The sequence below is a fragment of the Rhamphochromis sp. 'chilingali' genome, assembly GCF_963969265.1.
Source record: "Rhamphochromis sp. 'chilingali' genome assembly, chromosome: 9".
NCBI lineage: Eukaryota > Metazoa > Chordata > Actinopteri > Cichliformes > Cichlidae > Rhamphochromis > Rhamphochromis sp. 'chilingali'.
This window is the reverse complement of record NC_137936.1, coordinates 10,745,033-10,770,793: the sequence shown is the minus strand read 5'-3', so window position 1 is coordinate 10,770,793 and position 25,761 is coordinate 10,745,033. Positions and strand designations below refer to the sequence as shown.

Here is a 25,761-nt window from a genome sequence, read left to right as displayed (position 1 = left end):
TATGTAAAGTATTGTCACTATATACAGACGCGTGAGAGTGAGAGCTGCGTGTCCGTGCCATTCTTTCACTTCTCCTCACTATTTCCCCTGTTTTAGGGAACAACATTGGTCTGTTTCCTCTCTAATCATTCTGACAGTTTTTATAGGACAGTCCTTCATTTCACAACTGTGCTCCAAAGCTGAATTTGTCACTATCATGCAGTCAATTTATGTGCTTTACATCCCTCATGTCAATCACCATCTTTGTGCCTCACAGGAAAATTGAGGGTCATGTGTTTGTCGGAGAGGTGAAGGAGAAAGAGAAAGCTAAGAAACGGTAGGAGAAGGCTGTTTCCTCTGGACAGACTGCTGGACTCGTCAAGTGAGTCGTCCAGATGAACCAGAAAGACAGATTGTACAAATTAACTGGAGCTGTTAATGTGTGATAGTGTGATAGTGTGATAGTCTTGTTGTTGTTGTGTTTTTACTTTTTTAATTTGTTTTTATTTGTTTACAGGGCTTCTGGAAGAAAGCACTGTAGTTTTCAGTCTCTGTCAATATGGTTGGGGAAGCCTGCAGTCAGCTGAGCCTGAAGAAGTCACTTGGATGAGTGATGAAACGTTTCTCCCACTGAAAACGTTACGTCCAGATGAACAGAACCAACTTTTTCAGATTTCTTTCTTGATCTTGAAACCATGGATGTCGATTTTATTGTCACTTTGCTAAGTGTTTAAATAAGTGTCGATTGGATTCACTCTCCCAGACTTCCACAAACTAGCAAATATTATCTTTGTGGTTCACAGCACCTCACAGCCTCCTGGACACTGAGCTTAGGGCAGCTGGTCAATATAGGAAAACACACAGATACGTGTCCCTCCCACAGGACACTGAGAGTTTTGCTCTGCACTGAAGTCAGCCAGTGTTCAGTCAGAGTTTGATCATGTCTGGACTGTTGGGTGTTCGCCTGCTGCTGTGGGGCTGCGCCTGCCTCTGGCTGAGCAGCTCAGCCTCAGGAGCTCTGGTCATCTCCAGGCACGATGAAGCCATACAGGTAACGTCAAACACTTTTGTGATATGAAACTGAAAAAACATTTTGGTATGATTTTGACAGCATTGTCCTCAGAAAGTAGTCCTGTAATTTAATTTAAAACAACAAAGCAAAACTTAATCACAAACTGTCTGAGTTTTTTCTTAAAACTTACTTCATGTATTCTCCATAATATCCTGTGTGTGTATTTCAGGAAAGAAGAGGAGCTGCCAGATCACTGCAGGTACTTGGCAAACGATTCGCATTAAAAAAAAACAAGGCAGCACTAAGATCTACATTTCCATCGTATATTTATGTATTTGTCAGTTTACCAGTAGATATGTCTTAAAAAATGGTGTGATCTGTGTTATGAAGTTGAGCTGATATGATGCAGTACTAGAAACTGCAGTTTAACAGTGATTTAAACCTAATGAGGTGTTTTCACTAAGACAAAGAGACTATGTGTGAACTGAATCTATCGCCCTTTTTTCTTACAGAAAAGAAGTACAAATGAAGCAATGGTAAGAAATGTATCCATTCATATTCCTGGTGATGATAATGGTGATGGGAGATAATTGATTTAATTCAGATTAACAGATCAGATTCATGGAGAGAAACCTGCTTGTTGTTCTCGATGGGATGTGTGGATAAGCTCACAGGGACCTGAAGTGATGGCTGCCAAATAAACTGTGTGATCAAAGTGTAGTGTCGGGGCTGCTGATTAATCTGTAAAGATTTCTCCTGTCTTCTATTACTTTCCCCAAATGAGCAAACTCATTATAACAGCCTCTCATTAGGGCTGTGCGATATGACCAAAATCTCATATCCCGATATAAGAATTCTATCGTCCCATAACGATATAAATCACAAAAATTTAACATTTTCTGTAAATTCTGTGAATCTCGGGCAGCTCGACTTGCGTGAAGCATTTCCAGCTGCGCGTCCTTTACCTGGAGTCGAGTGTTTTAACCGATGCATGAAACAATACATTTTTAGACATAAGTTGTAACTGCCGCTGTTTTCTTTGTATTCATTAGACGGCGTGCTGCGGGGAAAAGCCTGTTCTAACGTTTATGAAAAGTCCCAACAGGATCTTGAGCTTTATTGTGAAAGGTTTATGTGGAACATAAACAAGCGGACACGCAAAGGTGTTACCGTCGCTGTTGCTAACGACAACGCATAAAAACAGGCGCTTGTCCGTCAGTAGTGTGGTTATATTAAATATAAGAGAAAGAGAGAACTTTAAGAAATTAATATAGTCACTACAGTCAGTGGCGTGCCAGCGGGGTGGCCTGGGGGGGCACAGGCCATCCCGCAACCAGGCTGGCCACCCCAGGTGCCACCCCGAAGCTAAAACAATAAAATTCAATGAAATATCAAATGTACGATTTATGTTTTCACAGTGAAGCTCAGATATCCGATTGTAAGTGAATGCAGCATCGGCTTCTGCACTATGAGCATCATGTTAGCAAAGGAAGGAGAGCCGGCACCGCAAAAAACAATTTTTTGGCAAAAGATTAACAAGTTAACATAGCTGGACTGGCCATCGGGCATACCGGGCATTTACCCAGTGGCCTGATGACTTTTTTTTTTTTTTTTTTTTTTTTTTTTTGTAATGGCATGAACAATGACAGGTGGTGGGCTGGCCAGATGCTGGCCGATGTGTAAAAATAACTCAGTTGTTTGGTGGTGGCTATGGCGGAGCTTCCACAGAGGCCAGCAGGTGGATGAGGGAAGGGGAGGCAGGAGGAGGAGAGACCCGAGGAGGCCGCCGGCCCAAGTGTCAGGTGAACTGAATTTCAGGTAAGAAGTTATGACCTGCAGTCTGTCTGGGTCAGATATAAACCAAGTTTAGGTGGAGTTTATTTTCGTTGTGCTGACTTTTTACAGTCAGTTACAATAACTCGTTCTGCGTGCTAGCTAGTATGACGGAGTTTCTATACAGCTGGGTGGGTGCTATGATGTTATTGATAGTGAACTTTATTTTATTCATAAGGTTAGTTAGTAGAGTTGCCAACGGCTCCTTAAAAAATGGAATGGTCCCTCATTCAGAGAAAATATTACATGTTTCGTATTGAGCTGAGAGGGGACGCAGTTTGTCCCGTACTTCAGCTAGAATGAAAAAAAAGACACAAAGCTGGAGTTATTCTGTGTCTTTGCTGCACAGCTGCCTCTTCTTCTCTCATTCTCTCCCCCTCCCTCTCCTGTTTCTACTTCAATCATGAAACTGATCAATGATCAGCTGATCGGCTTTCCTCTCTTGTTTGTTTATCGCCCACTTTGCGCCAGAAAGAGGAAACCAGCGGATTTCCCGCTAAACAACAGCAGCATGTTTAAGCTTGATCAGCTGTTGTTAGAATTTATTTAATATTAATTTCTAGTATCAGCTGATGTTTGCTGGAGCCACAGCTGTAAAGCTGCTGGTCATGATGTCGGTTTGGATATCTGGTGAGAGGGAAACATGAAGATGAAACCAGGAGATGTCCTTACTGAATCATCAGAGCTGAACAGGTGATGGAGAAACAGGTTTACCTTTTAGGTGACATGAATGAGTTGAAGGGAAGTTATGAACTGTTTCTGAGAGACAAATAACACCAGGATCCTTTTCTAAGTAGCTGACAGCTGATAGCTGTGCAGGGGCGGATCTAGCAAAGTGTTTCCAGGGGGCCAGGTAGGGCATTAACAGGGAGAGGGGGGCACAAAGAAATACTTTACTTTCTTATTCTCATTTAAAATGTCTCACTTTTATTAAATAATTATCTGAATCTTGCAAACAAAGTTTTTATCTGGCATAAAATGTATAGAAATCATGCATATACCAACAAGACTGTACATCACTGTCACAACAGCATTTGTTTTCATTCAAAGGCTTTATGGCTTTAATACATGGTGGGCCGGTCTCTAGTCAAAATGCCCGGGCTGATTTTTTTTTTTTTGTCCCAGTCCAGCCCTGCAGGTTAATACTGGCAGTGTCACCATGCCAGCTGACTGTATTTCATCATCAGCCAGTATTGTTCTTTATACATCAATATTACCAAAGTTTACCATAAGGCAGCATAGAAAGTATTTACTTGCTTTCAGGTTTTATTCAAATGTTAGTCTTTTCAGTTGTTTCCCCACTTTTTCCTGTTTCAAAATCAAACACCAGTTTGTGAGAAGATTATCTTCTTTTTTTAACAGGCAGATAAAGTTTTGCATTGGCTAATTTGCCCAATTGTATGTTAAAAATGTTCGTATTTTAATATTCAATAATGTTTTTGCCCAAAACATATGTGCACTATATCTCAGTAAATATACTATGCAAATATTGCTGTCCTTGAATGCTGAATAAACACTGACAAAGCACTGATTGTATCTCTTGTACTTTATCGACGCAGTATCTAAAAACCGTAGTGGTTAAAATCTCATTCTAATAAGCGTTAAAAGCGCATTCGGTTATTAGGTTTATAGGGTTATTGAATTATGGTTAATGGTTGGTAGAATTGTTTTTAACATTATCTGCCAATTACATCTGCCACCCTTCTCCAAATCTGTGCCCATACCTGGCCCCCCAACAAAAATTTTCTAGACACGCCACTGACTAAAGTGACCATCAGAACGATGGAAAAAATATTGCCGTCAACAGTTTATTTTGCGACACCACGAAACAAACGACAGCGTAAAATGAAACGATAGATGTTTTTATATTGTCATCCGATATGTATCGTTATATCGAACAGCCCTACCTTTCATTACTTTGAAAGGCTTTTTTAATTCAAACACTACACTTGATATAAACTAGACCTCATTAATGTATAAACAAATAGGAATATGTGAGTTACCAAAGGTCAGTTTGGCAAAAAAAATCCCACCCAAAACAATGCTGCAACATGAAAGGAGAACGCAAACTCCTTTAAACAGCAGGTGGACATATTAAGCTAGTCCATCCAGATGAACAGCACACAGGTAAAATTTGTAAAATACTCTCAGCTCAGTTTAGTGATGTGATACAAACAAGGAGTGTTTAAAAAAAAAAAAAAGGGTCAAGAGATTATAAATTGTACATTTATGCAACACCTGCTGCTTTTGTGAAGATCTGAGCAGAGTAACAATTGTGTTTTAAACAGAAAATAAAAGGGCAGCTCTTTTCTTATATGCTGATTCATTACACATGTGAGAGAGTTGATTTAATTCAGATTAAAAAATCAGATTCATAGAGAGAAACCCATTTTTATCTTCCTACATTTCCTTCTGTCTCTGTCTCAGGTGGAGGTGCACAGTGTGACAGTGGACTGCACTGTGACCTCTTGTTTTGCCCACACTGTCATGACCTCCAAGGCGTTCAACAAAGCAAGCTCGTCACAGGAAATCTTTTTTGAAGTGGAGCTGCCCAAGACTGCTTTCATCACAAACTTCAGCATGTTAGTCTGTTTCCTCTCTAATCATTCTGACAGTTTTATAGGCCAGTCCTTCATTTCACAACTGTGCTCCAAAGCTGAATTTGTCACTATCTTGGTGTCCATTTATGTGCTTTACATCCCTCATGTCTATCTCCATCTTTGTGCCTCACAGGGAAATTGAGGGTCAGGTGTATGTCGGAGAGGTGAAGGACAAAGAGAAAGCTAAGAAACAGTACGAGAAGGCTGTTTCCTCTGGACAGACTGCTGGACTCGTCAAGTGAGTCGTCCAGATGAACCAGAAACACAGATCATGTAAATTCACCGGAACAGCTCTCAGATATCTCTGCGACATTTTTGTTGTTGTTATTTCCAGGGCTTCTGGAAGAAAGATGGAGAAGTTTTCAGTCTCTGTCAATATTGCAGCTGAAAGCAACGTGACCTTTGTCCTGACATATGAGGAGCTCCTTCAGAGGAAACTGGGCCGATATGAGCTTTTGACCAGAGTCAAACCCAAAACACTGGTTCAGGACTTTCAGGTGAATCCAGGTTGCACAAACATGCAGTCAGCTGAGATTGAAGAAGTCACTTGGATGAGTGACGAAACATTTCTCCCTCTAAAAACGCTAGGTCCACACTAACAGAATCCACAAATGAACTTTTTGGGATTTCCTTACCTGGATGATTGAGCATGCATTAAGACAGGGGTCACCAACACGGTGCCCGCGGGCACCAGGTCGCCCGCAAGGACCACATGAGTCGCCCGCGGGCCTGTTCTAAAAATAGCTCACCATAACAACTTACCAGTAAGCTGCATCTATTTTTATTTTTTCTTGCTATTTTTTTTTAATCACAATTGCATTGGTGTTAATTTGTTAGAGATAATATATAAAAAATGTTTATTATTAAATATTAGATCATGATCTAATATTTATAGTGCTAGCTGGTCTCCACGGAAACAGTTGCCGTGAAGACCAGCAAAGGTGAGGAGATGAGGAAAACATGGCGGAAAAAAGGAAGAAAACATAATTTTCACAGTTAATGGGAGGAAGAGTTCTTTTTTACCACTGTGAAAGATTCATGCGTGTGTATCATTTGCGGGGCAACTGTGGCAACAGCAAAGCGGCACAACGTGGAGAGACATTTCCAAACGTGTCACACAAGCTACCATGCTAACTACCCAAAGGGCAGCACACTGCGAGTGGAAAAGGCCCGCGAATTAAAGGCAGGTTTGAGCAAACAGCAGTCTTTTTTCACGAGACCGGTGAAAAACTCTCAAAAAGCAACCGAAGCCTCATTTAGAGCTACACATTTCATTATTAAGAAAAAGAAGGCATTTTTAGACTGGGAGTATTTCAAAGAAGCAATGATGATAATTGCAAAAACTGTGCTTAAAGACGAGAAATATGGAAACGATGTAATCTCCACTCTCTCTGATGTCCAGCTGGGGGCAACTACAATTGTTAGAAGAGTGTCGGCTATGTCCGGGAACTTGGCCGATCAGTTGGATCAGGATCTGGCAAAGTGCAGTTGGTTTAGCATCCAGTGTGACGAGTCCGTCGACAGCAGCAGTACAGCACAGCTGATGGTCTTTATCCGGATGGTATTTGATGGTTTCTCCACAAAAGAAGAACTTCTGACACTACTGCCGCTAAAGACAACTACGAAGGGAGTTGACATCTATAATGCGGTGAAGGAGTTTTTCGCGAAGAAAAAGGTACCGTTGGAAAAGCTGGTATCAGTGACTACCGACGGGGCTCCTGCTATGATCGGCCGACATACGGGATTCATCGCTCACTGTAAAGGTGACACAGAGTTCCCAAACTTCATGCATTACCACTGCATCATTCACCAGCAGGCGTTATGCGCAAAGGTGATCGGCTTCGAGCACGTCATGACTCCCGTCGTGAAGATCATAAACAGCATCCGCTCCAGAGCTAAACAGCACAGAACATTCAAGGTGCTATTGGAGGAGCTGTCAGCTGAATATGGTGACCTGCTACTACATACGGAAATCCGATGGCTCAGCAGGGGACGGATTTTGCTTCGTTTTTTGTCACTTTTGGGTGAAATCAAGGAGTTCATGCAATCCAAAGGGGAAGACACATCTCTGCTGGAGGACACTGAGTGGACACTTGACCTTGCGTTTTTAACAGACCTTACTGGGAAACTGAACCATTTGAACTGTGAGCTGCAAGGCAAAGGTAAGACTGTTGCTGACATGATAAGTGCTTTAAATGGATTTAAAGCCCAGATGAACATTTTCTCTGTGCATTTACAGAGAAAAAAGGTGCTGCACTTTCCCTCTGTGCAGATGGTGCTGAAAGACAATGCTTCTGCATCTGAGACTTTTGACAAAGTTGCAGAAAAGTACACTCAAGTCATAAACCGACTTGGTCAAGAGTTTGAGAACAGGTTTTGTGACCTTGATCAGCTTGAGCCATGTGTCTCATTTGTTTCCAATCCTTTCATGAATGTGGACACAACATGCATTGCTGAGCAACTAAGTTCAATGTTCAGCTTGGATGCTGGACAGGTGGAAATCGAAATTGTAACATTGCAAAATGACGTCCACCTCAAAGCCTATCTGGGTGCACCAAACTTTTGGTGCCTTGTTGACACAGAAAAGTACAGTGGTGTGTGCACAGCAGCTATGAAGGTTGCCAGCCTGTTTGGTTCAACCTATCTTTGTGAATCAGCCTTTTCTGACATGAACTTCATCAAGAACAAACACAGAACACGCCTCTCCGATGCACATCTGCAAGACTCACTCAGAGTTGCAGTGTCAAGTTATACCCCAGATTACAACACACTGGTGAACAGCATGCAATGCCAGGTTTCCCACTAACAGACAAAGAAAGCCATATTAGATGTTCTCAGTGGCAACATTACAGTGTCATGTCAAAGTTGAATTTAATTATTGAAAAACAAATGTGTTTGTTAAGTGTAACATGTGACAATTTGCTTTAAAATGCTGCCAATTTGGTGAAAAGTTCTGTAAAATTTGAAAGTTGATTTTTTGTATGTTACATACATACAAAAATAATGTATGTAACAGTGCATGATTTGTTAAAATTTGTTAGTGGTAAGTGAAAATGTTGTAGAAGTGATCACTTCAAAATGTAAATACTTGCAGAGACATATAGAAATAAAGCGTTGCATATTGATATTTAGGTTTCCTACCTTGTTTCCTACTTGCATTCTTTATAATTATGGTGGAAAAATAATTAACATAATTAGTGTCTGTACATAGATGAATATCATTAATTATTAATGATAACACATAATTAAGTTAAACTGAGGAAATTTGTTATTTGAGAAGTGTGTGTCAAACTGGTAGCCCTTCACATTAATCGATACCCAAGAAGTAGCTCTCACTTTCAAAAAGGTTGGTGACCCCTGCATTAAGACATTTTAACCCCCATAGGGTGATTTCCTGATTTACATTAGAAATGATCTCTTGTCTCCATGTTTGCCTTTGTGGAAACAGATTGTGACAAACATCTATGAGCCTCAGGGCATTTCTTATGTTGACGCCCATGCAACCTTCCTCTCGAATGAGCTGCTCCCTCTGGTGGAGAAAACTGTCACAGACAGAAAGGTACCTTCATACAATAATAAACCTTCTGATTATTGTGCTGCATTTTATTGCACGGTTGAATCTCAGTTGGGATCATAATTGTGTATGTATTATTCCCTTTTCAGGCACACATCTCCTTCTCACCAACCATGGAGCAGCAGAGGAAGTGTCCAGGTTGTGATGGAACACTTATTGATGGAGATTTTATTGTCAGCTATGATGTGAAGCGAGAGAAGAACCTTGGGGACATACAGGTCAGTGAAAGCTTCAAGTACTGAATAAGATCAAATTGAAAAAGTGATTTATTACACCATTGTTTTAAAATTCATTACTTTTTGGAATCTGTCTCTTCTTCAGATTGTAAATGGATACTTTGTGCACTTCTTTGCTCCTGAATTACCCAAACTCCCAAAGAATGTGGTCTTTGTAATTGATATAAGTGGATCAATGAGTGGAAGAAAGATGGAGCAGGTAAGAAGTTGTTCTGACCCCTGATGTGCTTCTAATATGTCAAAGTTCACGTGGACACACGTCATCCTCTGACTCTTTGTAGACAAGAGAAGCTATGCTGGCCATTCTTCAACAAGTCCATGAAGACGACCACTTTGCCATCATCCTGTTTGATTCTGTTATTGAAACCTGGAAGGATTCACTTACCAAAGCAACAAAGGAAAACATAACTGAAGCCATGAATTACATCAAAAGAATGCATAGCGGAGGAGGTAAGAAATACAAAAAAACAAGTAAACAAAACAAAAAAACAAACACCTAACAGCACAAAAACATTAATAGTTTATGCATTTTAAAACATGAATTGTGTTTTTTCTTTTAGCAACCAATATTAATGATGCAGTGTTGACTGCTGTAAACATGCTGGTCAAAGACAGACAGATGGAGAGGCTACCAGATAGAAGTGCTGATATGATTATATTACTGACTGATGGAATGCCAAATGAGGGTAAGTATGTAGAGTGCAAACATACCATAGGCTAGATTATGTTTGTTCAGCATTTAACATTACATTGCGTTTATCATTTTTATCATTGTGTGTTGCATGCATGCATTTTTAGGAGAGAGCAACACTGGCAAGATCCAGGAGAATGTGCGTACAGCTATTGGGGGAAAAATGTCTCTGTACTGTCTTGGATTTGGAAATGATGTGGATTATTCCTTCCTGGATGTGATGAGCAAACAAAACAAAGGCCTGGCCCGCAGAATCTTTGAAGCTTCAGATGCTGCTGCTCAGCTCCAGGTGCGAGTTCCTCTTCCACACTAATCTGTGTAGCTCCCTTATTTAGAAACCTTTAGATAATAACTTCTTCCACAGTGTAACCTCGTGTGCTTTATCCAAACATACTTTCTGCTAAATCACCTGCAAATTATAATTAGAATAAATGCAGCCTGTTTGTAGCTTTGGAAACCAGAATCACTGAGTTGGAATCCCAGCTCCAGACCCTTGAAAATCCTGCAGCTAGCCAGAGCCCTGTAGTCCATGTGGGCAACGATAGCTTGGCCATCGTTAACAGCCCCCCAGCAGCTTGTACAGAGCAGCAGCAGTGATGGGATTTCCGGCTCTTTTTAGAGAACTGGCTCTTTTGGCTTGACTCACTAAAAAGAGTTGGCTCTTTCAGCTCCGAACCGGCTCTTCAGGTTGTTTTGTTGCTTTAATTAATTTATTATTAACAATAATATAAAATTATGCACAAAAGGAATTACTAATATAAAAAAGTGGGTTTATTTATATATGTTTATATATAAATATATGCGGTGGCCCCAGAGACAAAACACGTACAAACTACAAAAAGCACATACAAATACTAATGCGCATTTCTAGCATTAACTGAACTTCCAAAACAGAGCTATCTAGATCACTTAAATTACACAATTGAAAGCATATGTGTATTGTTTGTGTATTTATACACAAGCACTCATATCAATCAGTCAATCAATCAATCAATCAATCAATCAATCAATCAAGGCTTTATTCGCCACGTGCAGGTTGCCCTGCTGTGAAATAGCATCACATGGGGATACAGGTCGGAGATCGGTAGCGTTACAGAAAAAACACTGAAATATACACTACAATGGGAAAGTACAAGAGGGAAAAAAAGAGACCTCCACTCATGCTGGGCTCCTGGGAGGACAGCATGAGAACAGGAAACAAAAAAACTCCTCTGCACAAGGGACCAGGAAGTAGAGTTGCAGTCTTACACGCCTCTCTGCAGCTTCTCTCCTCCTGCTACCCCCCCCCCCCCCCCCCCCCAAAAAACCCGTCTCCATAGAGACTGTGTCAGCTCCCAAAAAGACAAAAAACAAACTAAAAACCAGCAACAAACAACTTAAACATAAACAATTACAAAGAAAGAACAATACAGTATCCACATCTGAACCAAAGAGTAAAACAGTGAAATGTAGATTATTAAATATTAGGTCTCTCTCCTCCAAGTGACTTAATAATTGATCAACAAATTGATTTACTCTGCCTTACAGAAACCTGGTTGCAGCAAGATGATTATGTTAGTTTAAATGAATCAACACCCCCGAGTCATTCTAACTACCAGAAATCTCGAAGCACAGGCCGAGGGGGCGGTGTGGCAGCAATTTTTCACACCACCCTATTAATTAATGAAAGACCAAGACAGACTTTTAATTCATTTGAAAGCCTGATGCTTAACATTGTCCACCCCAGCTGTAAAACTCAGAAACCAGTCTTACTTGTTATCATCTATCGTCCACCTGGGCCTTACACAGAGTTTCTGTCTGATTTCTCAGACTTTATATCTAATTTAGTTCTGAGCTCAGATAAAATAATTATTGTGGGTGATTTTAACATCCATGTAGATGCTAAAAATGACAGCCTCAACATGGCATTTAATCTGTTATTAGACTCAATTGGCTTCTCTCATTGTAAAAGAACCCACCCACCACTTTAATCACACTCTAGATCTTGTTTTAACATATGGCATAGAAGCGGAACATTTAACAGTGTTTCCTGAAAACCCTCTCCTGTCTGATCATTTCCTGATAACATTTACATTTACAATAATTGATTACACAGCGGTGGAGAGTAGACTTTATCAAAGTGGATGTCTTTCTGAAAGCGCTGTAACTAAGTTTAAGAATATAATCCACCCACTGTTATCATCTTCAATGCCCTGTACCAACATAGAGCAGAGCAGCTATCTGAATACTACTCCAACAGAGGTCGATTATCTTGTTAATAATTTTACCTCCTCACTACGTACGACTCTGGATACTGTAGCTCCTGTGAAAACTAAGGTCTCTAATCAGAAGTACCTGACTCCGTGGTATAATTCTCAAATACGTACCCTAAAGCAGATGACTCGTAATCTGGAGAGGAAATGGCGTGTCACAAATTTAGAGTATCATCATTTAGCCTGGAGAAATAGTTTGTTGCTTTATAAGAAAGCCCTCCGCAAAGCCAGAACATCTTACTATTCGTCACTGATTGAAGAAAATAAGAACAACCCCAGGTTTCTCTTCAGCACTGTAGCCAGGCTGACAAAAAGTCAGCTCTTTTGAGCCAACCATCCCTTTAACGTTAACTAGTAATGACTTCATGAACTTCTTCACAAATAAAATTTTTATCATTAGAGAAAAAATTACCAGTAATCATCCCACAGATGTAATATTATCTACAGCTATTCTTAGTACCATCGATGTTAAGTTAGACTCTTTTTCTCCAGTTGATCTTTCTGAGTTAACTTCAATAATTACTTCCTCCAAACCATCAATGTGTCTTTTAGACCCCATTCCTACAAAACTGCTCAAAGAAGTCCTGCCATTAATTAATTCTTCGATCTTAAATATGATCAACCTATCTCTAATAATGGTAAATGGTAAATGGCCTGCATTTGTATAGCGCTTTTCTAGTCCATAGGACCCCAAAGCGCTTTACACTACATTCAGTCATTCACCCATTCTCACACACATTCACACACTGGCGATAGCAAGCTACATTGTAGCCACAGCTGCCCTGGGGCGCACTGACAGAGGCGAGGCTGACGGACACAGGCGCCACCGGGCCCTCTGACCACCACCAGTAGGCAAACATGGGGTTAGTATCTTGCCCAAGGATATTTGGCATGCAGCCTGGGATCGAACCACCGACCTTCTGATTAGTGGCTGACCTGCTCTGCCACCTGAGCTACAGCCACCCCGGCACATAATCGGCTATGTACCACAGGCCTTCAAGCTGGCTGTAGTTAAACCTTTACTCAAAAAGCCATCTCTAGACCCAGCAGTCTTAGCTAATCATAGGCCAATCTCCAACTTTCCTTTCATATCGAAAATCCTTGAAAGAGTAGTTGTCAGACAGCTAACAGATCATCTGCAGAGGAATGGTTTATTTGAAGAGTTTCAGTCAGGTTTCAGAGCTCAGCACAGCACAGAAACAGCTTTAGTGAAGGTTACAAAAGATCTTCTTATGGCCTCTGACAGTGGACTCATCTCTGTGCTTGTCCTGCTAGACCTTAGTGCAGCATTCGATACTGTCGACCATAATATCCTATTAGAGCGATTAGAACATGCTGTAGGTATTACAGGTACTGCACTGCAGTGGTTTGTATCATATCTATCTAATAGACTCCAATTTGTACATGTAAATGGAGAGTCCTCTTCACACACTGAGGAGTTCCACAGGGTTCAGTGCTAGGACCAATTCTGTTTACATTATACATGCTTCCCTTAGGCAGTATCATTAGAAGACATAGCATACATTTTCACTGCTATGCAGATGACACCCAGCTCTATCTGTCCATGAAGCCAGATAACACACACCAATTAGTTAAACTGCAGGAATGTCTTAAAGACATAAAGACCTGGATGGCTGCTAACTTTCTGCTTCTTAATTCAGATAAAACTGAGGTTATTGTACTCGGCCCTGAAAAGCTTAGAAATATGGTATCTAACCAGATTCTTACTCTGGATGGCATTACCGTGGCCTCCAGTAACGCTGTGAGGAACCTTGGAGTCACTTTTGACCAGGATATGTCCTTCAACGCACATATTAAACAAATATGTAAGACTGCGTTCTTTCATTTGCGCAACATCTCTAAAATTAGAAATATCCTGTCTCAGAGTGACGCTGAAAAACTAGTTCATGCATTTATTACTTCCAGGCTGGACTACTGCAATTCATTATTATCAGGATGTCCAAAAAACTCGCTGAAAAGCCTTCAGTTAATCCAAAATGCTGCAGCAAGAGTCCTGACAGGGACTAGAAAGAGAGAGCAGATTTCTCCTGTTTTGGCTTCCTGTTAAATCCAGAATTCAAAATCCTGCTCCTCACATACAAGGTCTTAAATAATCAGGCCCCATCTTATCTTAATGATCTTGTAGTACCATATCACCCTATTAGAGCACTTCGCTCTCGCTCTGCAGGCCTACTTGTTGTTCCTAGAGTATTTAAAAGTAGAATGGGAGGGAGAACCTTCAGATTTCAGGCCCCTCTTCTGTGGAACCAGCTTCCAGTTTGGATTCGGGAGACAGACACTATCTCTACTTTTAAGATTAGGCTTAAAACTTTCCTTTTTGCTAAAGCATATAGTTAGGGCTGGACCAGGTGACCCTGAATCCTCCTTTAGTTATGCTGCAATAGACGTAGGCTGCCAGGGGATTCCCATGATGCATTGAGTTTTTCCTTTCCAGTCACCTTTCTCACTCACTATGTGTTAATAGACCTCTCTGCATTGAATCATATCTGTTATTAACCTCTGTCTCTCTTCCACAGCATGTCTTTTATCCTGTCTTCCTTCTCTCACCCCAACCGGTCGCAGCAGATGGCCGCCCCTCCCTGAGCCTGGTTCTGCCGGAGGTTTCTTCCTGTTAAAAGGGAGTTTTTCCTTCCCACTGTTGCCAAAGTGCTTGCTCATAGGGGGTCATATGATTGTTGGGTTTTTCTCTGTATCTATGAAGCGGCTTGAGGCGACTTTTGTTGTGATTTGGCGCTATATAAATAAAATTGAATTGAATTGGGGAAAAAAAGCACAAATGTCCACAGCACAACATTATGGAACACGTGACAAGCCACAGGGTCGGGTGGGGGGTGAGGAGTAATCCGAAGCAAACGCAGCAGCCATCCTGCTGTCGCGAAATCAATCAATGTAGAGCAGTGTCACAAACCACGGAGGCCCCAGAAAAGTGCAATCAACCGATGAGTTTATTAACAGCCCGGAGAAAACATCAACATATGTCTTCTGACCAAAATGCATGTTTTGGCTACTTATAAAGCAGTGGGGTACACGCCCCCCCCCCCCCCCCCCCCCCCATGGCGTCAATGACAGATTAAAATAGGTTCCAGACATTAGTCACAGTTAATCGTACATCTTTAATAGCTATAAGCAGACATAGAACTTCTCTTTTCTATAATACCTTCCATACAAGGTAATAAACTTCAAGCCCTCAGGGTCTCTGAGGCTAATTATTGACTCTGATCATCTATTACCAAGTAGAATAAAATATAGTAAGACACCAAATGAGTTGAGGCCTCAGGCCGGACACATTCCTAGATTATATGTATTATATGTACTGTAAGCATGCATTGCAGTTATCCTTCTATGTTCTAGTTTCCCTCAGCATGTATCACCTGGACAGTCACGCCAGTGAAGCTTAAGACCCTTAATGAACTGAACATCAACTCAAAATAAGCACAGATATGCAATGTGTATAAAATACTTCTAACCGTACTTGTAATAAAAGTTAACATAATGGAAGGATCCTCAAATGGACATCTTCAATAAACAAATGTAATGCAGTATCAATACTGTGAGAAATATTATTACATGAAATAATGCTGTAAAGAATGTTATTAATGCAATTATAATGATGCAGATTATATGGCAGCAATAAAAGAATTTCTGTATCTCCACACTGCCCAGCGCTACCATTCAGATCCGCCGTGTTCCCAGGAGGGAACAAGCATCGAAGGCGTTTGGAAAGAGAGGAGGGATGAGTGTGTGCATATCAGTGTATATGTATGTGTGTGCGTGTCCAGAGTTCAGCTGAGACAGTGTCCTTCGCCCTGCTAGGCTAAGTAAACAGTCTTCTTGGGGGCGATCGTGGCTCAAGAGTTGGGCGTTCGCCTTGTAATCGGAAGGTTGCCGGTTCGAGCCCCGGCTTGGCCAGTCTCGGTCGTTGTGTCCTTGGGCAAGACACTTCACCCGTTGCCTACTGGTGGTGGTCAGAGGCATGGAATGGGAAGGAACAATCTAAACACAGTCGTTATCAGGGTGGTTCAGGGTGGACTAAAAAACTGTGGAGCAACGAGGCTGTGGAGGAGCTTCGCACGTGTTTGGAGACCACAGACTGGGACACATTGAAGGCTGCTTCTAACAGCTTGGACGAGTTTACGGACACTGTCACCTCCTATATCCACTTCTGTGAGGACAGCATTGTGCCAGGGTGAGTTATAACAATGACAAACCCTGGTTTACTCCTAAACTCAAAAAGCTGTGGCTGGAAAAGAGAAAGGCGTTCAGAAGCGGAGACAGGGACTGCTACAGAGAGGCCAAGTACAGGTTCACTAAAGAAGTGGACATTGCTAAACATCAGCACTCTGAGAAAATGCAGCAGCAGATCTCAGAGAATGACTCGGCCTCTGTGTGGAAAGGTTTTAGGAATATCACAAACTACAAGCCTAAAACCCCCCACTCCACTGATGACTTGCTCTTAGCCAACACCCTTAACGACTTCTACTGCCGTTTTGACGAGCCATCAGGCAGCCTTCACACCTCCAACGGCCCCAACAATAGAGACACTTTGGACACTAATTCCCCCACCTCTCCCCCCTACATAGAGCCATCACCACCTTCAAACCGTTCACCTACAACACCCCCTCCTCACCCCACACAAAAGAGGATTTCACACCACCTCCTCCCACCACAACTCTTCATATTCATGAAGCAGATGTGAGGAAGCAGTTTAAGAACCTGAATGCTCGGAAAGCTCCCGGCCCAGACGGTGTGTCTCCTGCCACCCTCAGACACTGTGCAAACGAGCTGGCCCCAGTGTTTTCTGGCATTTTCAACTCCTCACTGCAGGCATGTCATGTGCCTGCCTGCTTCAAGTCCTCCACCATAATCCCTGTCCCCAAGAAACCTAGGATCACTGGACTAAATGACTACAGACCCGTGGCTCTGACATCTGTGGTCATGAAGTCTTTTGAGCGCCTAGTTCTCTCCCATCTCAGGACCCTCACGGCCCCCCTCCTGGACCCCCTGCAGTTTGCATATAGAGCCAACAGGTCTGTAGACGACGCCATCAACATGGCCCTACACTTCATCCTGCAGCATCTGGACTCCCCAGGAACCTACGCCAGGATCCTGTTTGTGGACTTCAGCTCTGCCTTCAACACCATCCTTCCAGACCATCTCCGAGACAAGCTTTCCCAGATGAATGTGCCTGATCCCATCTGCCAGTGGATCACTGACTTCCTGACGGACAGGAAGCAGCATGTGAGGCTGGGAAAGAATGTCTCGGACTCCCGGACCATCAGCACCGGCTCCCCTCAGGGCTGTGTTCTTTCTCCTCTGCTCTTCTCCCTGTACACCAACTGCTGCACCTCCACCCACCAGTCTGTCAAGCTAATCAAGTTTGCAGATGACACCACCGTTATTGGACTCATCTCGGACGGGGACGAGTCTGCCTACAGGAGGGAGGTTGAACGTCTGGTGTCCTGGTGCAGCCACAACAACCTGGTGCTGGCTGAATGCCCAGAAGACAGTGGAGATTATTGTGGACTTCAGGAAGCACACAGCCCCACTCCCCCCCATCATCCTGACTGACACCCCCATCACCTCTGTGGACTCATTCCGCTTCCTGGGTACCACCATCACCCAGGACCTGAAGTGGGAGCCCACCATCACCTCCGTCATCAAGAAAGCCCAGCAGAGGATGTACTTCCTGAGGCAGCTGAAGAAATTCAACCTGCTAACACGGACGATGATGCAGTTCTACACTGCAATCATCGAGTCCATCCTCACCTCCTCCATCACCGTGTGGTACGCTGGAGCCACTATCAGGGACAAACAGAGACTGCAGCGTGTTGTGCGCTCTGCTGAGAAGGTGATTGGCTGCAGACTCCCATCTTTGCAGGACCTGTACACCTCCAGGACATTGCGGCGTGCAGCTCGGATCTCAGCTGACCCTTCTCACCCTGGACACAGTCTGTTTGACCTGCTCCCCTCAGGCAGGAGGCTCCGGTCCATTCGCACCAGAACCTCTCGCCATAAGAACAGTTTCTTCCCCTCTGCTGTTGGACACATGAACAATAACCATATGACTGTACCCGCCACTAACACATGACCCTACGCTGTGTCACTGCATCATTCTATGTTTGGCACTGATCACCACCTGCACTCATGTATATATCTTTCAACGTAGCACTCTTAATTCTTATTCTCATGTATATATCTCATGTATATCTCTTGCACATATCTTTCCACGTAGCACTTTTAATTCTTATCCCTACTTTTATTTTTTTCCATGTCTATTTAAGTGCTATTTATGACAGCATGTTTGCACTGAAGCACCGCAGCAATTTCCTAATGTTGTAAACCTGCTCAACATTTGGCAATAAACCCCATTCTGATTCTGAAATTTCAAAAATCCTGTTTCAGAATAATGTTGAAAAACTAGTTCATGCATTTCTAACTTCTAAAAAATTCTCTAAAAGACTTCAGTTGATCCAAAATGTTGCAGTGAGAGTACTGACTAAAAAGAGAGAGTATATTTCTCTGGGACTGGCTTCTCTTTATTGGCTCCCTGTTACATCACATACAAGCTCTTAAATACTCAGGCCCCGCCTTCTCTTAAAGACCTCATAGTAATTTAGCACCTCAGTAGGGCACTTAGAGCTCTCTTACTTGTGGTTCCTAGGTTATTTTAAAGTAGAATGGGAGGCTGAACCTTCTGCTTTCAGGCCCCCCTTCTGTGGGTTCGATTTCTGGCGCCAGACAAACATTGTCATTTTTTCTTTGATTTTATGTTTGGTACATCTTCATTTAAAGCACTGCAGTTATGCCATATTCCTATGAATTATGTAGTCAATATTTCATGCTAAATTTATAACAGAAAATTGGAATAAGCAAAAGTGATAAAGTGTGTGTATGCTTTTATTTCAGGGTTTCTATGACGAAGTGGCCAGCCCTCTACTTTTAGAGGTGGACATGCACTATCCTGACAATGCAGTGGATTCTCTGACCACCAGCCACTTTAGCTACTTGTTTAATGGCACAGAGATTGTTGTGGCTGGCCATTTAATTGACGACAACCTTGACAACTTCCTGGTGGAAGTGGTTGGACAGGGGGTGAGGAAAAAAAGAAAAACAAAAGAAATGGCAGAAACATTGAGACATTGAGTAGACATAGCCTATATTTATTTGTTTTACTCTGGTTCATATGGATTTTATCTTTTGTTTCTCCTGAAGCTCGAAGAAGACTTCAGAGTCCAGGGTCAAGTGAGTGCCGCAGACTGGGATGTTTTTTACCCAGACGAGGAGTACATCTTTGGAGATTTTACCGAGCGGTTGTGGGCCTACCTCACTATCCAGCAGTTACTGGACAAGAGGTCAGTTTAAATCAGTTCAGTTTGGCTGCTAAGGCACATTGTTCTCATAAGAAATATGGTATGATATATAGTCTTTGATGACACTTGTTCTTTTACCAGGACGCTCATTTTAATCATTTGATGTTCTTTTATAGATTTCCCTGTAGTAATACATATATTTTCCTTCTGGCAGCAAGAGCGGTACACCAGATGAGAAAGCCAACACAACAGCCAAGGCCCTGGATATGTCCCTGCAGTACAGCTTTGTCACCCCTCTCACATCCATGGTTGTTACCAAGCCCGAAACCGAAGACTCGACAAGCAGCCCTCTTATTGCTGACAAGCTGACTGAAGGTACCTGGAGAAAACAGAGTTTAAAAATGTAAAACACTGGACTGGCTTTTCTTAAAGAGACAAAAACTATATTGACTGATGAATCGGAGGGGTGTGTGTGCGTGTGGTTGTGTGTGTTTGTCAAGTGTCACTTTGAAATGGCTGCAGTCAAGCTTTACCACAAAAGCAAAGCATGGCTGCAGCTCATTCATAAAGAGAACTGGTGACTGAGTTTACATTTTCCACATATTATTCCTCTTTAGTGAAGTATAAAAGCAGAAGCTGGAGCTCCAGTTTAAAACTGTTATCTGTCTGTTTTTTCTCACAGAGCAAAGACAGCAGGCTGAAAAAATGAGTAAGTGATTTTTTTTTTTTTTTTAACGATAAATCACAAAAAAGATTTATGGGACAAAGTCAATTTGTTGTATTCGTGTTGATTTGGATTTTATTCTCCCTGTTCAAAGCATATAATTATATACCTGCGCAGCCGCATCCACGGCATTACCAGCCAGCACCCGCAATTGGTAAGTACATCATATACAGTTCAGATAGGATAGATTGTGCTCCAGCTATGACGTCTGACTTTGCTGATATTTACAGATCTGCATTAAGAGGCACAGTTAACTAGATAAAATGCCATGGCATCTTTCACAAACATAGGAGGACTTGGTGACTGCTTGAGTTTAAATTTGGTGCCACTTTAAATTATTGCTAATTATTATTTCAAGTCCTGCTGCACTAACTGGTCCAAAGATGTGTGGAAATGCTCTTCATTGCTCTCAGATAATGAATATCTGTATGGTCTTTACGATAAATCACAAAAAAGATTTATGGGACAAAGTCAATTTGTTGTATTCGTGTTGATTTGGATTTTTGTTCTCCCTGTTCAAGAATATGATTATGATGATTCGCCCATGGAGTCGTATTCATGGTATTACAATTATTTTGGTAAGTACACCATATACAGTTCAGATAGAGTTATCTATACTCAATTTCTATCTTCAAGCTGGATCTTTATTGCTTTATTGCCTTGTTTTTCAATATTTATTACTCTTTCTTATTTTGTTTTTCTTCAGATTGCAAATGGATTTAATCATATTTTATCTGGTTTATAGGCCTCTTTTATTTTATTTCCCTAAATAGATGCTAAAAATGACAACCTCAAAAATGTATGTAACCTATTATTAGAATCAATTGTCTTCCCGCAAAATGTAAAAGAACCCACCCATCACTGTAATCACACTCAAGATCTTGTTCTGACATATGGCATAGACATTGAACATAACAGTATTCTCTGAAAACCCTCTTTTGTCTGATCACGTCATAATAACATTTACATTTACAATAAAGGATTACACAGAAGTGGGGAATACATTTCATTGTAAATGACTTTCTGATGTAACCGCCTGTCTGTTGTAAATAACTTTAAGAGTATAATTCCTCCACCTTCTTCTACCTGAACTCTCCCATAATTCAAAACAAGCAAATTTTATTAATATAGCGCCAAATCAAAGTTATAGTTTAGTTTGTTTTACAGGATTTTTCACAATATGAAAACACTTTTTAAAAATCGTATGATTCTTAAAAAGTGAAAACCGCAGTTTCTTAAAAATCATGGTTAAAATGTTTGCTGTTATCAAGCATCATGCTATTGACATTTACTTTCTTTTTTTCATGAGTCATATTTCCATATTTAATAGACAACTGTGAGTAAGTATTGTAAAAGTAAAAGTTTCGTAAAGAATATGAATTTCACACCCACACACAAGTCAGGCACTGGATAGGCAAGTTGGAACTGGATAATTTTAACTCGCTTCCTTGTGTTCCCAATGTCCCTGGCACACACTATTTTAAGGAAGTCACACACACTAATTTACAGGACAATATTCTAGTAAACAGTTGTGGGAGCAGAGTAACCCTCCTCTTTTTCAACCATAGTGTGGGTGGAGTCTCACTGAAGGAACAAACTCCTCAAATGCTAAGAATTCCTTCCACATTTGTTTTCAGCCACGGGAAAGGCTGTTGCATTCCCAGACATGCCTGTGGTGTGGAGAGTCCTGCTACTGTCTGCTTGTGTCTACATCAGTCTTCTAGCTCAGACCTATGGAGCTCTGGTTATTTCCAGGAGAGATGCTCTAACACAGGTATCTTAAATAAGCTATGTACACTTTTTGGATGTAAAGAGACTCCTGTTTTAATGTTTTCTTTTTCAGTCCATACTTTTTTTTCATTATTCCTTAATAGAGTAAAATTGGGAAAAACTGTGGTGTCATATCTAAACATTTCTTTTGAAAGAAGTGACATAGTTACTTGAAGACATAACTCTAACCTGTAACTCAAATTGTGAGCGTTACAAACTTTGTTTCTTGTCTTGTTTTCTTTCATGGTTTCACATTTTTGCAGAGACTTGTAGTCTGGAGTTAGGCTTTTATTTTTGAAAATAAATACGCTTGAGTATTGCACAATACTTCTTCAGTTTATACAGGACAGAGCATGAGTCACAACTCAGAGAGTGACTATTGCATTTACATCTGAGAATCTTTTAGAAGCGCGGTGTCTGGAAAACCTCTACAAGACGTAGAGAAGGTTATTTTAGTTGAGATTAAATATTTCAAAAGCACCAATTTTTCAGATTGGCATAATTGGTACATGGTTTAAAATAAAGCTCTGAGAATTCAATGCAGAGGTGTCGTTGCATGTTGTAGGTGATACAAGCAGTTTTTATACTTGTCTTTTTACAGTCATCTTTTTAATTGTTTAGTAACATTACAGTCATTCTGTGCTGTGTTCCAGGAAACCAAAGAAACCGTGGGCATCAGGTCGATGAAGGTACTCATGTCACAGTGTCTAATTATGAAATACTGATACTTCATTCTGTGCATTGTTTATATGTCATTCATTTATGTTTTGACCCTGCTAAACACGTTCATGAAACTATTTATCAATTTTCTTTTTACAGAAAAGAAGTTCAAGCTCTGCAAATGTAAGAAACAGAGGCGGACAATTTTCAAAAATAGACCCTGGTCAACATGACTTATAGCTTCTAACTTACAGTAGTGTTACCAGCTTTTTCCAAAATTAAGTCCATACTTCCAGTAAAGTTTATCGCTTCCAGCTGCACTTGTCCCACTTGTCCCTCCCCCTGGTGCCAACTGAAAATGTATTTATTTACTCTCTGCTTATAAGAAACTACATGCAATTTTAATGTTAGGGTCTAGGCCATAGGTTTCAAACTCTGGCTAATTACATTTGGCCCGCGAAGCCACACCAAATTACTATTAGAGCTGGCCTACTGGTATTATACAGCTAATATATATATTGTTTAGTATTAAGCTTTGCTTGTTCCATATTCAGTTTTTCAGCAAAACGTGTTTGAGTCCATAAGAAAAGATTAATTCTTATATCTGGAGGAATAAATATATTTCAATAAATATTAACGTTAGCTCGCAACTTTGTTCCAGTTTTGAATTTTGGCCCACCGTGTATTTGAGTTTGACACACCTGGTCTAGGCTATGCAGTGCTGTGAAAAAGTACTTGCCTCTTCCTAATTTCTTTTTTGGCATATTTATCACTCTTAAATGTTTCAGATCATCAAACCAATTTTATTATTAGACAAAGAATAAATACAACATCCAATTTTTAAATGAGGATTTCATTTATTAATGTAAAAACCAAACTTATTTGGCCTTATGTGAAAAAGTAAAATCATGAATTAACAACATTAGTTGGAAAGCTGTATTCAATTTCACTAGCCACACCCAAGTGTGATAACTATCAAACCTGTTGAATCAGGGAATCGCTAAAAGTATAACTGGTCTGACAAAGTGAAGCAGGCAGAAAGATTAAACAAAACTATGACATTATCATGCCATAATCTGAAGAAATGGCTGGGAAATAAAGTCAGTGACATCTATCAGTTTGGAAAGGGTTATAAACTATTTCTAAAGCTTTGGGACTCCAGTGAACCATGGCGAGAGCCAATATCCAGAAATTGACCAAAATTACCCCAGAAGCCATCAACAACTCATCCAGAAGATCACAAAGTTCATTCTCTGGAGCTCAAGCACACCTGGGTTATGCAGCAGGACAATGATCTGAAACATACTAGCAAGTCCAAATGGCTCAAAAAACCCCAAACAAACAAACAAAAAAAAAGCAATACAGGCCGATCATGCTCAAAAACCCTCCAGTGTGGCTGAATGAAAATAATTCAGAAAAGTGGGCCAAATTCCTCCACATGCGAGGTGATTTCAGACTCATTGCCACTTATTACAAATGCTTGATTCCAGTTTGTGCTGCCAAGGGTGGTGCAACCAGTTATTAGGATTAGGAGGGAAAGAGTAGGGAGCCAAATGGATTTAATAACTTTGATAACTTTGTCTCCCTTAATAAATTAAATCATCATTTATAAACTGCATGATCTGAAGCATGTAAGTGTGAGAAATACGGTATGAAAAAATCAAGAAAGAGGCAAATACTTTTTAATTTTTCTTGTGCTTTTATTAAATTGGTTGTTGTAAAATTTTATAATTGTTGGGTTAACATGTGGGTTGTCATTTATGCTTAGAAATATATGCTCACATATACTTAGTTTTATAATCGATTGCATAATGATAGAGGTCTGATCCTTAGCAGTCTGCAAAGACTTTGCGTGCCTCCCGGAGCACTCTGGCAAACACACACATCTTAAGGTCATGAGAGTGGTCGTACCTTCTCTTACTGGTTTATGGTATAGGAGGACACCTACTTTGTATCTGCTTAAGTATAAGAGCCCTTTGTTTAGGTGGACCGCTGGACTCCTGGCACCAGCTTTGGGGAGTCTTCACAGGGTCACATCTTGACCACACACACACACACGTACACGCAGACAAGGTACTCTTTGTTCACATGTATACCTGTGTAAGATGTCATGTTAATGAACTTATGCATATTCATGTAACCACAATAAAGAGCAGTGCTATGAGGGAGCAGACGAGAGCGACTGGGGTTCGAGCAGAAGGAATGGCGCTCGTCACAGTTCTCTCCCTCGTGCACGAGATCAAACAAAGAGCTCTGCTTGGTGTCCAATGCTTTTTGCTGTTGTAGTAGAATTGTCTCGTTCCAGCGGTGGGTCTGTGCCAGACAGACCTAACAATAATTCTCTTTAACTACACTAATAATCTTTTTCTGTCAGCACATTACATTTTCCATTTATTCAAAAGGTGGAAGTGCAAAGCATTCGAATCACCTGCACAGTGTCGTCTCGTTTCGCACACACGGTCATGTCTTCCAAGGCGCTAAACAAGGAGAACTCATCCCAGGAAATCTTTTTTGAAGTAGAGTTGCCCAAGATGGCCTTCATCACCAACTTTAGCATGTCAGTCAATAGTACAGCATTTTTGACAATGATCATAGAGCGCATCCTCCTTTAATGTTGACACATATCCTCGTGGGTCACAGGGAAATTGATGGTCAGGTGTATGTTGGAGAGGTGAAGGAGAAAGAGAGCGCCAAGGAGCAGTATGAGAAGGCTGTTTCTTCTGGAAAGACTGCTGGACTTGTCAAGTATACTGGAATAAGATAAAGATTAAACATCCCAACCTCCACCCTTAACCTGCAATAATGTAATCCATATCTATTATTGCAGGGCTTCTGGAAGAAAGATGGAAATGTTTTCTGTATCTGTAAACATTGCTGCCCAGAGCAGCGTGTCTTTCATTCTGATCTACGAGGAGCTCCTTCAGAGAACACTGGGCAGTTATGAGATCTTGATCCGAGTCAAAGTAGAACAACCAGTGCAGGAGTTTCAGGTAGGACTCACTTTTCACTTTTATTGTTCTTCATGATGATTAATGATGGGCTGTCTGAAGTAGTTTGTGTAAGGAACTTGCGTTGACTTAGTGAGTCTTTACGCCATAA

The 25,761-nt window shown here is 41.1% G+C and overlaps 1 protein-coding gene across 5 annotated transcripts in view; it reads left to right on the top strand.

Annotated features, from left to right (window-relative positions):
• LOC308402682 (inter-alpha-trypsin inhibitor heavy chain H3-like) overlaps positions 1 to 25,761 on the top strand; it is a 37,893-nt gene that overhangs the window by 853 nt on the left and 11,279 nt on the right. For 2 of the 5 annotated variants that reach the window (XM_080891710.1, XM_080891712.1), the window contains exons 2-26: positions 257 to 361; positions 497 to 1,030; positions 1,221 to 1,250; positions 1,504 to 1,527; positions 5,252 to 5,406; positions 5,558 to 5,662; positions 5,759 to 5,921; positions 8,873 to 8,983; positions 9,088 to 9,216; positions 9,320 to 9,433; positions 9,516 to 9,684; positions 9,795 to 9,920; positions 10,033 to 10,214; positions 19,105 to 19,290; positions 19,411 to 19,550; positions 19,723 to 19,883; positions 20,191 to 20,217; positions 20,327 to 20,386; positions 20,754 to 20,810; positions 21,870 to 22,006; positions 22,656 to 22,691; positions 22,822 to 22,845; positions 25,065 to 25,219; positions 25,303 to 25,407; positions 25,490 to 25,652. In XM_080891710.1, the coding sequence (XP_080747836.1) occupies positions 920 to 1,030; positions 1,221 to 1,250; positions 1,504 to 1,527; positions 5,252 to 5,406; positions 5,558 to 5,662; positions 5,759 to 5,921; positions 8,873 to 8,983; positions 9,088 to 9,216; positions 9,320 to 9,433; positions 9,516 to 9,684; positions 9,795 to 9,920; positions 10,033 to 10,214; positions 19,105 to 19,290; positions 19,411 to 19,550; positions 19,723 to 19,883; positions 20,191 to 20,217; positions 20,327 to 20,386; positions 20,754 to 20,810; positions 21,870 to 22,006; positions 22,656 to 22,691; positions 22,822 to 22,845; positions 25,065 to 25,219; positions 25,303 to 25,407; positions 25,490 to 25,652 (2,670 nt within the window). In that variant the 5' untranslated portion in view covers positions 257 to 361; positions 497 to 919. Of the gene's footprint in view, positions 1 to 256; positions 362 to 496; positions 1,031 to 1,220; positions 1,251 to 1,503; positions 1,528 to 2,710; positions 2,810 to 5,251; positions 5,407 to 5,557; positions 5,663 to 5,758; positions 5,922 to 6,156; positions 6,189 to 8,872; positions 8,984 to 9,087; positions 9,217 to 9,319; positions 9,434 to 9,515; positions 9,685 to 9,794; positions 9,921 to 10,032; positions 10,215 to 19,104; positions 19,291 to 19,410; positions 19,551 to 19,722; positions 19,884 to 20,190; positions 20,218 to 20,326; positions 20,387 to 20,753; positions 20,811 to 21,869; positions 22,007 to 22,655; positions 22,692 to 22,821; positions 22,846 to 25,064; positions 25,220 to 25,302; positions 25,408 to 25,489; positions 25,653 to 25,761 lie in introns of those variants that run through there. The other 3 variants (XM_080891711.1, XM_080891713.1, XM_080891714.1) reach the window with 3 other exon arrangements.